Source organism: Heliconius melpomene, chromosome 17, assembly GCF_056956725.1.
Source record: "Heliconius melpomene rosina isolate 202511_hmr_F chromosome 17, ASM5695672v1, whole genome shotgun sequence".
In the NCBI taxonomy this organism is placed as follows: Eukaryota; Metazoa; Arthropoda; class Insecta; order Lepidoptera; family Nymphalidae; genus Heliconius; species Heliconius melpomene.
This window is the reverse complement of record NC_140405.1, coordinates 4,485,505-4,500,335: the sequence shown is the minus strand read 5'-3', so window position 1 is coordinate 4,500,335 and position 14,831 is coordinate 4,485,505. Positions and strand designations below refer to the sequence as shown.

The window sequence follows — 14,831 nt, the reverse complement described above, 5'->3', positions numbered from 1 at the left end:
AGGTACATCACTACTTCCGCGCCGCACGTAACAGACTAACAAGAACAACGCTGTCACTGTCAGTCAGGAATTAATTCTAAGAGCAAATCAATCGTCATTCGCAAGGAACATGTCATTCGTATATTTATCTATTACTTTCAAGTTACGAGTGATTTGGTGAACGCAATTATATATTTAAATTTACATTCAAACACATTGTGTACCAGTGCATTTCACTTACTTTGGATTTATTTTCGTTGGTACTCCGGCATAGTTTCTATAAAAAGTGTCATTGATAGCAACGTCATTGTTAACAAGATTGTAAAGAAGGCAATGACGCCGGTTGAAACCAATGACCATGGAGCAAAATAATATTTTAACGTTGAAATTTGAAATCTACCTGGGACTACAGTGATTCTCAGCAGGTAATAATGTTTCGTGTATACTATTAACCATGACAAAATATTAGTCAAGGTTACTTTATGCCAATTTCAAATTTAAACCCACAATTTCTGTTGTATAGAATTTCTAGTTTATTCGTGCTTTACGGATTTCTTGGCTGCAGTGATAAATTTTACTATTCTTTCTACTACACTAAAATAATTGCTCTTTATCCAACAAAACAAATTCTATTTATCTTTTTTTGTTACTTTTTTCCCAAATATTTTATTCGCATATTGCGCCACTTTACACCAATTTTACGATCTAAACCTGTTATTTTTGCATGTACCTATTAATTTTTGTAAGGAAACAGAAAAAATATATTAATATTTATTATTATTACAGGTACACATTGTTCTACTATACTAAAAACTTTAATTAACATGACTGCTAAACCTAAACAATTTAAAAAAGATAGATTAGCTCAGCAAAAATTATGTAAAAGGCGACGATACGCAGAAATAAAAAATGATCCAGAATTACTAGCTATAGCAAAAGAAAAAAGAAGATTACGGTACTTAAAAGCTAAGGAAGCAAAAAAAATTAAAAGCATATCGGAACAACCTCTTCGTAAACAAAAAGAGCAAAGAAAAAAATGGAGGGAAAATTCGAGAAGGTATTATTTTTTTCTATTTAATTATACTCCATATCCCGCTTTTTGCGAGGAAGACAGAGGGAGCCTAGTGTAAAGATATCCTGTTCCTCACTTCCGCTCAATTAACGAGAAGAATGCGTAGTGCGTACTATATGTTGAGTGGCAGAACTGGTACGTCGCGCTTCCCGCGCCTGCGCCTGAGTTTGAAGTTCGAACCCATAACTATAACGTTTACATTTTTGTGGCATTTCCTCACGATGGCATTTAGTTTTTTTATAAGCTTCATGATGTGTTCCGTATACAGCGGGATAGACAGAGGGAACCTTTCGGGAAAGCGCTTGGTTTGACCTTCCCTCGAGTGGGGATAGGAACCCACAACCGTCGTCTTACACACACACACACACACACAGATCACGACAGAGTACATGGCCTGCGGGAGCCGGGACTCGAGCACTATCCTTATAGGTCCTGAGCCAGCCGTTAAGTCGGAGAAGTTCAGGTACCTTGGATCTGTTATGCACGAGTCTGGAGGCATCGATCACGATGTCTGTGGCCGGATAAGCGCTGCCTGTGCCAAATGGCGGGAGGTCACTGGTGTGGTCTGCGACCGCAGAATACCGCCCAAGCTCAAGGGGCTGATATACAAGAGCATCGTCCGACCGGTTCTTTTATACGGCAGCGAATGTTGGCCAGCACTATCTCAGCACACTCAGGAGCTTCACGTCACGGAAATGAAGATGCTGAGGTGGATGTGCGGCGTAACGCGGTCTGACCGCATACGCAACACATTCATGCGAGGTAGTCTTGGGATCCGTGACGTAGCGGATAAGCTCCAAGAGCGTCGCTTGAGATGGTTTGGCCACGTTACGCGCTGGCCTAAGAATTATGTCGGACGCAAGTGCTTTGCTATACTAGTTCCCGGGGCGCGACCTCCCGGACGCCCAAGGAAGCGCTGGTTGGATGTCGTGATGCAGGACATGAGAGCCAATGGTCTAACCACCGAGGACGCAAAAGATCGTGCAAAGTGGAGTAGGTTAAGTAGGAAGGCAGACCCTGGCAATAGCCGGGATTAATGCCAGGAGGAAGAAGAAGACACACACACCTTGTGTTCAAGACTTTTGTTACTATGCAATATTTTTTCCTTAATAGTAGCTATGCATTTTAAGTTATGCATAAGCTAACTATGAGTTAATAAAATAATTAGATATATATACCATATTATTAAGATTTATATTAAATTTTGATAGGAAATTAATTAATTTCTTACATAGTTACAAGACAATCTTTTATTGACATGTAAAGGTATCGAGAAAATAAGGAGAAGAAGAATTTGTCGTCTTTTCAAGAAATTTATGTTGAAAATAATGGTGACGAGGACGGCAAACACACTTTGACGCATCACATTAAAGAAGAGCCAGGACTACAGGAAAAGAAAGATACTGCTGCTAAAATAAAGAAAATAAGATATGCAGAATTAAAGAAAAGAAAGAAATTGCTAGACATCATAAAGAATTTAAAAAAAAGAGATAAAGTTCGATCCCAACAAATTCTAAGATTAAAAAAGCTGCTTGACAAACAAACAAATCTGCCTGACGAACAAAAGAAAGAGCAAGTTAATGAAAAGTCTGAGAATGTGTATATAATAGTTGTTAAGTAGATTTGAATTGTATATAAAGTTTAATATGGGTAATTTAAAAAATTGTGTTGTCATTTTTATTTCTCAGTTCTGGTAATGACACAAAGCACTGCATTGAGCCCTGCTACTTAACACACAACTCAAATATAGCAAATTAGACATTGTTCCCTCCACCTATCCTGTTAGGGTGGAAAACCGAAAGTAAACTATAAAGACGTCAGTGTTAGGACACTCTGTTTTCCACATTCCGACCAATTTTCGAGATATTATGTATTACGTGAAGTAGTTATCGACGCGCTTTGTCTATCATAGTGTAGAAAAGAAAATAATTTCAATAATTATAATTATTACCCAGAGTGGATATTGAACACACAACCTTAGTCCATTTACAGTGACATTGACCCACTGCGCCACGACAGTCAAAAATCGACAAATTAAATTATTTTTCGTCAAGTTGCATACAATGGTTATTGTATGAACCTTAGTATTTTATATTTTTTATAATTTTATAAATGTGTATAATAAGTATAATTATTACAGAATAAATGTAAGTACATGATAATTAAACAAGTAATGTTTATTTAAAACTTAATTTATTAGTTTATAACACGTCATATAATACCCTGACATAATAGTATTGGAAGTACTTCCACTTTAAGGTTGCGCCAGGCGGTAATGAATATTATCTATATTTACATTTAATATATAAATCACTTTTCACTCTAATTTAAGTAGTCCTAATAATTTCTTTAATACTTTGCATAACTCCTGTCACAAGGACGAATGTCCCAAATATGGCTAGAATTGCATCCTTTATGAGGATATAGTTATATTTGCCAAGACCTCTCTCCCAACAAAATATGAGTTCCATTAATGATGGAGCTATCAGACCAAGAAACGAGTAGAAGAATGCGCCTTCCAAACCAATCACTTGCTCTAATCTTGGTAGAGATGCTGCTGCTATCACTGAAATAGATATAGTCAAATAAATAAAATTATTGGAGGCCGTCGTAGCTCAATGGTGTAACGCCTGAATGAACGGGAAATGAACGGGATGGTTGTGGGTTCGATTCTCAGTCGAGGAAACAAGGATATAATGAATATTGAGATTTTTTGCATTGCGAAAGCTTGACAGAAACTGTGGAAACGGAGTGTCTTATCATTAGAATTCTATTGACTATAGAACATAGGTATATGTATGTGGGATACAGCGTGAAGTTAAAAAGTATGCATATATTCCACATTCATATATTATATATATAAATTAAAAGATCCTATGCCATTTGTACTGAGCACTATATTGAAATACATATATTTTAAAAATATTGTTTTTATATGCAGTTTTAATTTAAGGCCACTTAGTCTATGAGAAATAAATACCTATGTACTACCATTGTTCTTTTGTTTTATAAAATTAATAATTTTTAGATTTCTTATTATAGTCGCCATAAAAAGCAGATATTTGGCCTTTTGGTTGATTCTAATTACAATTTTAGTTTGTAAGGCGCTTGAAAAACAGGTGAAAATACAGAATATTTATTTTTTACATTTACAATATTTTTCTTATATGAAAATAAAAAAAACATAATAAAAAGAATAAAAAAGCAAAATTACCAGTAAGGATAGCAAAGAAGGCTCTCATAATTCCTTGTGCAATATTGTGATATTTCTGTGCCACATGTTGTTTAGTGTTTCTCCAAACTATTTCCATTGGTACATAGAATTGCAATACGTATGTGAAGAAAATTGCTATTATAATAAACACCTTTGCCATGAGCGCTGGTCTGAAATTACAGAAATATTTTTCTTGAGTTAAGATAGTATATTATGTTATATTAAGCAATTTTTGTATAAAAAAATAGATAAAATTAATTTATTTTACAAGCAGAAAAGCTTTATTAACTGTAATAAAAAAGTCATGTTGTGTCTGTCGTGATGTAATATCGTCTCCATCGATAAGGAGTTATCGATATTAGCATGTTTGACCTAAGGAACTCTTTGACTTTCTAGTTAATATTAGTAATGTGTAGATTATAACATTTATGGCCTTATAGTCTTTCAAAACTCATCAGCAGTTCGGACACAGGATTATCATTGTCATCTCATAATTTTTACCTATGAGAGATGAACCTATTATGAGGGAAAAAGCGTTAAAATCAATCATGCGTGAATCTTTTAACAATAATAATAAATAAAATTTATTTCTCATCACATTGTATACAAACAGAAAGATAAGAAGGCAATCATGTCAGAGTGATGCTTGTTCGCATATATTTATATATTCTTGTTATAGTAAGCTCTGGGCTTGTGTTACCAGTCGCCAGGTTTGCATTTAATGTTGTAGTTGCTATTAAAAAGTACGTTATTACTTTGTTATTACGTAATTTCTGTTTACTCTGCATGGTGTAACAGATGGCAAAATATAGTTGTTTAACAAAATTGTATCTGTTTAGTAATATGATTTCTAAATAGCTTACATTTCTTGGGTGGGTAGATTCAACGTTATACTGCCCTCAGCATCGTTTCCATATCGTAAATATCCCAAAATACCCATAAACATGTATAATACCACCACTATTGTCATTGTGATGTTTAACACTCCAGGACATCCCAAAAAGTGTTGAGGTTTAGCCATTGTATTCTCTACTGGTAGCACCACCCCGATTCCTTCCATTGCAAATATAACTGTACTGGAAAAATTCATATTGTTATCTTTTTACTCGAGCAAGGAACATCTATGTAATAGTGAGAATGAAGAAGAACGTGCTCATCTGGTTTGGGCACGTCGATAAAATGAGTGATGAAAGAATGGCAAACAAGGTTTATGATGGAAAAGTGAGCGGTAAGAGAGGAAAAGGTACAGTATTAAAGATACTAGGGGAAGGTCAAGTAAAAAGCATGAGGACTCCTCGCAGTGCATGAAGCAGGGTTTGAAGAGATTGATGGCAGTGTACGAGGCGAAAGAGGTATGTAGAGATGGTAGCGTTTGGCGCTTCGTTGTCTCTGACTACCCCACTAGGGATACAGCGTGAGACTAAGTTAAGTCAGAATCAGTCAGGGAGGAAGCATCGAGGTTGATAAAATTTTTTAAATATTGTTATATGAGAAACAAAGTTACACTATCGTTCCATTTACGTTCCGGTCCAAGAGTCATAAAAGATTATATCTCATATAAGTATATGACATCAGCCCGAGAACCGTTTACAAGTACTATAGTGGGAATCCTCCATTGTACTTTTTTATTACGTTTTAAATGTGTTTCAAAAATTTTTAAGTTTATTATTTTTCGGTTCAAATATCAGTAATATTGTAGTAGTATGGGCGACGAGTAGATTTTGTTTTTCATTAAATTAATCTATAATTTAAAGAAAAACAAAATCTTCATCTTTTTTCCTAAGTGCGCGAAAGTTCAGGTTCAGATATCCTAACTTCAGGACGGCGACAGTTTATTGATGTGTAATTTTTTCATTATCTTCAATATACCTACCTATATATTGTAAGAGAGAAAATTACCTACTTACCTTTTTTAATTTAAACAACTATGAAGCAACGCTTAGATAAACAATTAGTGAGTAAAGAAATTGCTCAAAATGTTTGCTGGTACGCACTTTCGTATTTTAACTAAACTACTTAATACGTGTTATTACATATTTAGATATGTAGGGAGGTACTATCGTGACACAGTTAGGCCCTAATGGTAATATCCTTGAAATGTTCGGAACGTGAAACGATCGGAAGTGAAAGGAATCATTTATTTTGCCGCATAGATTTACTCTGCCTTACCCGTGTTGACTAAAATTTAATAGATATGAAAGAAAATCTTTATCAAAGTTGTTGTTGTAGAATATAAAATTAAATGTGAACAAATATATACAAACTCAAAAGTTTATTAGAAAATTATTATAAATCAGCTCTTCACGCTGTATCTCGCTTATAGCAGGGTAGGCAGAGGGAAGCTAGTGTTAAGACACCTCGTTCTCCTCTTTCCGCTTAATTCGACGAGGTATGTTGAGTGGCCAAACTCAACGCTGGGCTTTTGCCTTCGTGCCAGAGCGAAGACATGAAAATATTAATAAATAATAATTCAATCCCCGAGCGAGCCCACAACCGTCACGTTCCAGTACTGCGCCACGACGGCCTCAAAATGGTTAAAATATAATTTAATAAGAATGGCAACATTCCTTACCCTATAAACAGTGGTAACCGGCCTATTGGTACTGACATTGGCCTTGAATCAAAACTGGGGAAATCCGAGCATATGTAGTACAGACATATAAGAAATGTAAGTACCAACAGAATGTTGGCAAATCCAGAAAACGGTGCAATGTATTTTAAATTTTTTATCTGGGTGAATACAAGTATTGGAGCCAAAAATATAAGGCAATACATAGTTGTATTGAGGCCGTTGTCTGTCACAAAATGGTCGACGATCTGAAAAAAAAAATTGGTTATCTATTATTAATTTTAAATGTATTATTGTATAATATTGTCTATTATTTTCATTTAATAGCTTTAGCTAGATTTATCATTAAGTAGTGGAATTTATTGATGTATTTTTATTGTAGGTCATTAGATTTAGGTAAGATGAATTTACCTACTTAAGTGGAAAGAAACCAGACGGATCGAGGCAAAAAATATAATAACAGAATTGTTGTCTTTCCATTTTCCGCCTATTTTAGGTATATGAAATAAAAATAAGGAAATATATACGGATGCGTTAAAACCAAGGTACCGATGCAACAAAATCTGATGAGATGTTGATAGCTGTCCAAGATACCTACCTGCTGCACAGATTCCACTAGTAGGATGACATAGACGGCGCAGGCGCCAAGTATTGTGAAGGCCATCGCCCAATCTATAAATATCCTGAAATAAACACAAATTTTATGTATTTCCCACATATACACTACTAAAGTATGTTTCCAGACTGTACTAGTTTCACTGCACCGTTCAATAATTCTTAAAAACAATATTTTTAATAAATTGGATTAAATTTAGAAAATATGTGTTTGCAATGGCTATCAATATAGGACCCCGGAATCAATATTAAAATTAATTTGACATTGAGTTACAATTTCCTATATCACATTGGGTAGGTACATGGCTACGAAAGTTTTTATATTTCAAGGTGGCTTATTGCCATCAATTAATTTGTTTAAATTATATCTTTGCTTTATTGTTTCGAGGCGATATCTATGAGTGTAATATACGAATTGCAGGATAAAAATAATAAGTTTGAAATACCTAGAGAATCTTGAAAATCGTCGCAATGGCTTTGGTCCTGTGGCAAATACCGCTTCTACAGTTTCAGCATATCCGAGTGATGGCACTTTTGATACTCTACTCACATCTTGAGACGTTTTAACCTGAAAGTTAGATTTTTTTATGTTAATGAAGCAAAATAAATAAAGGCTCGTGAAATTAAAAAACATATTTCTTTAAAGAGTTTGCATAGAAATATAATAATCATTAAGGTAATTATAGATTTCAAAAATTGAAAAGTTAATTACCAATAAATACACACAATGTGTACAAATATACCCTAAGATGATGGTGCCAAATATACCAACAATAGTTCCTGCATTTTTGAACGCAGCCGGCATTGCGAGAATACCAGAGCCCAGTGATGATTTTAAAAGATTTGCGAACGATCTGACATCTCTGAAAATCAAACAAAATAAGTTGATTTAAATATATTAATATTAGTATTAACATAAAATAAATATCAATAAAATAAAAAGTTATTCTACTATAAAATTAAAATGCACTTTATCATCTCCAATTTATATTTAAGTACCAACTTTAAAAAATATATTTACAACAAAATCAACAGTATAATAATCCTATGAACAAAATATTAATATTCCCTACAACTATATAAACCATATAGGTAGAGACCGTCTACTCTTAAAATAAACTTACAAACACTTATATAAATAAGCTAAAAATAGCATCAGCTAAAAATATGAAATTATATATTTGTATGTGTTTGTAAGTTCAGTTTTACATTAGATGGTCTATATATGAATACATACATATTATTATATTTTACATTTAATTTAACAGTTAATAGCTTATTAATTACCAACTTACGAATTAGGATGCTCCAATTTCCTATTTTGGAAGGGGTCGTAAGGATTTTCTATCTCATTTTCTTTACATTTTGTATTGATAGTACTGATAGATATACTGGATGGAAAAACTCCATTTTCTGTAATGACTGCCCTGTGAACAAATAGTTTCGAAATCAATTTATTTACTAATTACTATGTTAGGTAGGTATATTTTGGGGTCACATATTAATGTGGCACAATTTAATTAAGAATATGCTAAACTAGAAATAATTTCGAAAAGGTTTCCCTTTACAGCTTTGTTTATATAAAAAACACATTTTACGAGTTTAGCCTGAATCATGGAAAGTAAAATATAAGTACCAACAGATGCAAACAAGTTTCGAGCCTCGCATAAGGTTCGCTTCGTTCATCATTAACTCGTTACCCACGAGCCGAAATCACAAAGCGTGACCTTCAACGAGATGCGGAATGCCTTCAAGGTTAATCCTAACTACATAATACATATATTAATCTAATATGTTTTTTCGCAAATAGTGTAGGGAATATAGAAATACGAAAACAAGTAAGTTGGTAACTTAGTCACGAATATTTTGAATATATTGCGATTGTAAACTCCACAGGTTTCGATTCCCACTCGAGGATATGAAATATTTAAAAAAGTCCTAACATTAGGCTTTCCCTGCCTACACTGCTATATGCGGGTTACGAGCGCTATATGCGGGATCGTATACCGTGAAGCTGAAAAAAAATATTATTTATTAGATATATTATTTCTGTGTCAAATATTCACTCTTTTTATAATATTATTAAAATATTTTTTTTTTTTAACAAAACTCATTATTTTATTTTTTAATTTAGTAAAACGTAAATAATATTCCATGTACTATCTGCTATAGAAATACCTTAAGAAATTATAGAAAGAACGACGCGTATCTAAAATTCGAAAGTTCGAACTTTGAGAAGCCTATCATTTTCAATTTTTTTCTATAGATCTAAATCATGGACGTTTCAGCAAAGACTATCTGGTGAAAACAAATTGTGCTGTAAGAGCCAGTTGAGAATTAAATGAACTTAAAAGAGCAAAGTCAGGCAAATGCTTTGGTCGATTTCGACGCGCTCCTTGACATAGGGTCATATAGAGAAATTTCGCAATTTCACTTTCACACCTAAATATAGCTTGAGCGTTTCATATGTTGTCTAAAGTTCAAATGTCAACATGTTCTTGGTATACCTTAATGCCATGTAAATAAAATAAAATCTATAGGTTAGTATAGCTATAGGATATCCTATATTTATAGTTCAAGCGGGCGAAGCCGCGGGTTGTTAGTGTTGTATAAATACTTATTAAAGACATCGATTAATCAATATATTTCGTGATGATTATATAAACCTATGTATATTTAACACGATATTGACATTTTCCGCATTTAGCTGATGTCATCCAAGGTTGCATGCTTTAGGAAAGCTTAAAGATGATTCTTAAACGATTGGAGGTTTTCCAAGTAATTATAATAATAAACAAACAGGAATTGCATACCTATTGAATATAATATTTATTTGTATTATAATATGTATGTTAATCATTTCCTGCAAATATTGATTATTAATGATCATTACTAATGTAATGAAAAAACTAAATAGATTAAACAAATAGTTAAAACAGATATCTAATTAAATAATCTGTATTTATGTTAAATATATTCGTATATATAATATAACACATACATTATATTATATTAGTAACAAAAAATATTCTTTTAAAGATTTAAGTGGGTCAGGTAAAGGTCAAATATATATAATATTAAGATTTTAGAAATATTTTGTTTTTAGATAACGATTATAAGATAGTAGGTGTTACTATAATAAAATAATAATTATGATGAATAAGTTAATATGAGTTCCACCACGCAATGCCTTGAAAATTTCGGAGGAAAGTGGGTAACGGAGTGTCTTAACACTACGTTCCCTTTGCCTACCCTGTTGCAAGCGGGATACAGCGGGAAGCTGATAAAAATAAAGTTAATAAGAATCAACCTTCTTTTGTTTAGCCTCTTTATTGTAATAAACGTATCTTATGTACTACAAACAATAAAATAAATGATAGAAGATTGTAATATTATATGAATGCTAAGCCGCAAGATAAATCTTTTACAAAGGTATTTCTATTCACACTAGTGTAGATATAACGTATAGGTATCTGTTCTATTTCTGAATTTAATTATTATGATTCTAAATTTGCTGGCACCTCCTCTTACTAATATATAATATTATAATATTTATTATGTAAATATTATAATAAGATGTATATAGGTTTTCAACTAGTGTTCAGTATTTTACGGACGTAATTTTGCTGACGGTGAGCCGTTGGTGTGTGTAAGAAGTGGTGCCATTGGATCGCTGAAGATTAAAAATACATTGTTAAAATATTTTCATACGTAGATTTTTAATATTTACTCAGAAATTCACACACTCAGAATAAAACAAAATTATTTCTTTTCATGTAAATTCCTATTTACTTTTCAATTAAAATTTCTATTTGATTATTACAGTTTATTTTTATTATACCTACAAAGTGATACCTACTAAGTTAACTAACGTTAACTAAAGTTAGTAAATTTAAGTCTCTTTTTTCCTTAAAAGGCACGAAATCCTAAAAATGGACAAACATAATAAATTTCTTACTTTATAAGACGTACAGATAAAGTCGGATGAAATCAAAACACGAGTCATTTGTATGGACTTAAATGGATTAGGTATAGGAATTAATATCATGCTTCGTCATAGGTTACGCAAGTTGCGGCTTACACCTACTTGAAATATAATCACTTAATAGCATGCCACGGTACGTATGCAGATATACAATATGATTAAATTATTATGAGAAATGTTTTCTAGGAAAATTGGTATTGGAACATATAATGTTATAAGAAAAAATTATAGCCATAGTTTTAAGCTTATTTTATATACAATATTGACAATGTTGCTGGAAGACTATTCCTATTTTTTTACATCTTAACGCTGTTTCCCGCACACTTAAGTTAAGACACTCTAAAACTGACCATAAACCAGAATCCAGTGGATTAAGAGTAGGACTAGAAAACGGACGGTTTTCAACTCTGATGAAGTTCAGATCGTTCGTTTCTAAACAATGATCGAGTGGATCGAGCTTTATGACCCGGCACCGAATCTTGCTGAAATTCTTGGTGAATTCTTGGTTATTCAACATTGTCTCGTTAAGGGACTTGACTACCGTCTGAAGAATGGTATCTTGAAACGAGGAACGGAGTGTCTTAACACTAGGTTCCCTCTGCCTGCCCTGCTGTGTTCTGGATATAGCGTGGATATAGAGATGGGCCGCTAGTCAATTAATATACTGTACTACAGTGAAACTACGAACGACGACGTTACATATATGTGTTTTGGCTCTGTTTCGCAATAAAGCGAATGCTGCCACTATATTAACGCCTACATCTTGTAGAATATTTTGAGCATTTGTGCCATTTAATTGATTATATAGGTCTTATGAAAACATAAAAATTTCGTCGTATAGTATAAAAAAGTCAGTCAAGTGCGTAGGAATCGCCCACTGAGGATTCCGTACCAACTTTAGGATTTTAGGTCAACGGAAAATACAACTTATAAAAAAAATAGTTAGTTTTGCGGGCCTATGAACTCAGTTCGTAGGATAGGATTCGTTCGTATGATTACAATTATAAGTTTGTAATAGTTTTTATGTGTATATTGATAAAAATTTCCGTCTTTTTAGGATCACTTTGTTGTCTCTTATTTGTTTTGTAGGTTCTCATTACGTTCCAAATTTCTTAACTGTTGGGCCACGTACCATTTTTTTCTTCTGAGGAACCGTAATAAAGTCAACATAAAGTTTTTGTAGGCTGGCATATATTGAATATTTTGATGTAACGTATAAAATGATATTTCCTAAATAAAAAAAAATCGGATTCACGCTGTAACCCGCACACAGCAGGGTAGACAGAGGGAACCTAGTGATAAGACACTCCGTCTCCGCTTACCGCCAAATTTTTCAAGGCATAGCATATTGAACTCAACGCCTGGTTTTTGCCTTTGTGCCGAAGAAATAAAAAATAAGATAAATAAGAATTTATTTCCTTAAAATTTAGAACAGTATTAAAAAGTGATTGAGAGTAGGCACCTATTTTATATAATACAGTTATTGGATTAAAATTAATTTATTACCAAAAAAAACTGTCATGAGGACGTCAGTGAAAGTACCTAACTAATCTAGACTTTACGATAAAATTTTATGACTACATTAAATGTACAAGACTAATCTTGTTTTAAATTATTGATTGAACCTTGAAGTAATGTTATACAATTTTAAGAATAAAGTTGAGGAAATATAGTCAAATAATTTATTTATTATATTTTTAAATGTTATTTTAAATAAAATTTAACGTTTAAATCAAAATTTTCACTTTTTTTTTTGTAAAATCTAAGGAGGCACTTTATAATTAGTGATGGGCTATTCTCTATGAAGTCGTCAATCGCATATATTTAAGGTAAAATTAATTATTTTTCATATATTTGTTAAGTCAGGCTACAATGTGTCCAATTTGCTTACACTCGTACATAAGTAAATTATAGAAAAAACCCACGTACAGGTAAATTGATGATTAAAAACCGGTACATCTCCGGTTTATATACGTATGCTTCTCTCATTTACCTGGTAAAAAGTTACTGAATTTTGTATTGTTATAACTTATGCAAAATTTACTTTTGCATTATAAACATCATCTGCCTTAGAAGTATTTCTTTTTTTCACATAATAAAAAGAGAAATGTCTACTTACGTCGAGCTGAATTCCTTCATATTATAGCTATTCGCCATTTTCACTCTTTTTTGTACTAAAACACGAATTATAATTATACAATGTTTGTTTATATTAGTATCATTATTTACAGGTGTACGCGTGTGACGTGTTCCCTAGTGTGCGCCGGCGCATGTAATGATGAGGCTGAGGCGAATCACTCTCGCGTCTCGTTTCTTAGAAAGAAATACGTAACGTTTGGTGCAGTTTTGGCAATCGTCATCATTAACAGGAATTAATATTAGAATAGAGTTAGTATCTATTAGAATAGTTGTCTCTAATTTGTATTTTTGTTTATTGATTTTCGTTGTTTTTTTGTCGTTTTGTGGCATTATTATTTCCAAAATTTCAAATTATTAATATTTTTTTATCGAATAATAATTTCAAGAACATACTAAAACACATATATACATTGCTCATCATAAAAATATATTTGGCTTATTTTTTTTTATTTTTTTGTTACAATTTTAATTCAATTTAAAATTCATTTTATAATTATTGTAACAATTATCAATATTATAATGTTCATGATACTTAGGTAATTAAAATTGTTGATAATAGTTAATGTAAAAAAAAAACAAAAATGAGTACCTACGTAAAAACGTGAGAGAATTTATTTTTTACTGTAAAGATTTAATTATACTTTGTAGGGTACATGTATTTTTTCTTATAATCATAATCAGTTTTACGGTGTATCCTACACGTAGCAGGGTTGACAGAGGGGTAGTTGACATAGTGTGAGCTGTGAAGACACTCTATTCCCCACATTTCGCCCAATTTTCTTAGGCATTGTCAATTGAGTGCCGATGGCGGAACTCAACGCCGGGCTTGCCTAGGTGCCAGAGCGAAGAAATGAAAATATTTATCGAAGCGAAGAGATCGAACACAATCTCTTGAGCCCTTGCGACACGCCGGCCTCAATTTTTCTTATAAACTGCCTTTATTGAGTTCATCAATAATTTCAAGTTATTCATTCATTTCCTACGTATCATATACAAATTATAGAATTATAATAGATTGTCAAAAGCCTTGTATTAAGTTGATTATAACAACAGTGCCTGTCACTAGTACTGTATAATCAGATACCATTTCAATTATTGGCACGCGCGAGATTCTCGTATCTATAGAATATAAATAGAACGTTTACACGCGACCGTCTCGAAAATTTATGTAAACTGTTACAATGTAATGCAGGTCAAGGTCTGAGGGGAAGCGACAATGCATTCGTTTATTTATGTAAATTTTTCCGTAACTGGTATA

General features: G+C 32.6%; 3 protein-coding genes across 3 annotated transcripts in view; 1 reads left to right on the top strand and 2 right to left on the bottom strand.

Moving 5' to 3' along the window:
* Window positions 1-14,831, bottom strand: part of LOC146529903 (NADH-cytochrome b5 reductase 2) — a 165,020-nt gene that overhangs the window by 7,623 nt on the left and 142,566 nt on the right. The window lies entirely within an intron of this gene.
* Window positions 50-4,044, top strand: LOC146529912 (uncharacterized). The gene is made up of 3 exons (XM_085200666.1): window positions 50-404; window positions 766-1,036; window positions 2,318-4,044. Exons 2-3 carry the CDS (start codon window positions 804-806, stop codon window positions 2,670-2,672), a joined length of 588 nt encoding a protein of 195 aa, XP_085056792.1. The 5' UTR covers window positions 50-404; window positions 766-803; the 3' UTR covers window positions 2,673-4,044.
* Window positions 3,231-13,722, bottom strand: LOC146529911 (proton-coupled amino acid transporter-like protein pathetic). The gene is made up of 9 exons (XM_085200653.1): window positions 13,554-13,722; window positions 8,745-8,876; window positions 8,162-8,312; window positions 7,896-8,017; window positions 7,433-7,517; window positions 6,838-7,082; window positions 5,129-5,341; window positions 4,266-4,435; window positions 3,231-3,617 (listed from the first exon to the last, which is right to left on the bottom strand). The coding sequence occupies exons 1-9, from the start codon at window positions 13,589-13,591 to the stop codon at window positions 3,379-3,381; spliced, it is 1,395 nt and encodes a 464-aa protein (XP_085056779.1). The 5' UTR covers window positions 13,592-13,722; the 3' UTR covers window positions 3,231-3,378.

What these genes read in the sequence shown, in the direction of transcription:
- LOC146529911 (XM_085200653.1), bottom strand. Translation starts at nt 13,591, where the DNA reads ATGGCGAATAGCTATAATATGAAGGAATTCAGCTCGAC. An exon ending in TAGTGGAATCTGTGCAGCAG is followed by an intron (nt 7,083 to 7,432) that starts GTAGGTATCTTG and finishes TTTTTTTTTCAG; the next exon opens with ATCGTCGACCATTTTGTGAC. An exon ending in AATCTACCCACCCAAGAAAT is followed by an intron (nt 4,436 to 5,128) that starts GTAAGCTATTTA and finishes CTGTAATTTCAG; the next exon opens with ACCAGCGCTCATGGCAAAGG.
- LOC146529912 (XM_085200666.1), top strand. Translation starts at nt 804, where the DNA reads ATGACTGCTAAACCTAAACAATTTAAAAAAGATAGATTAGCTCAGCAA. An exon ending in TGGAGGGAAAATTCGAGAAG is followed by an intron (nt 1,037 to 2,317) that starts GTATTATTTTTT and finishes TGACATGTAAAG; the next exon opens with GTATCGAGAAAATAAGGAGA.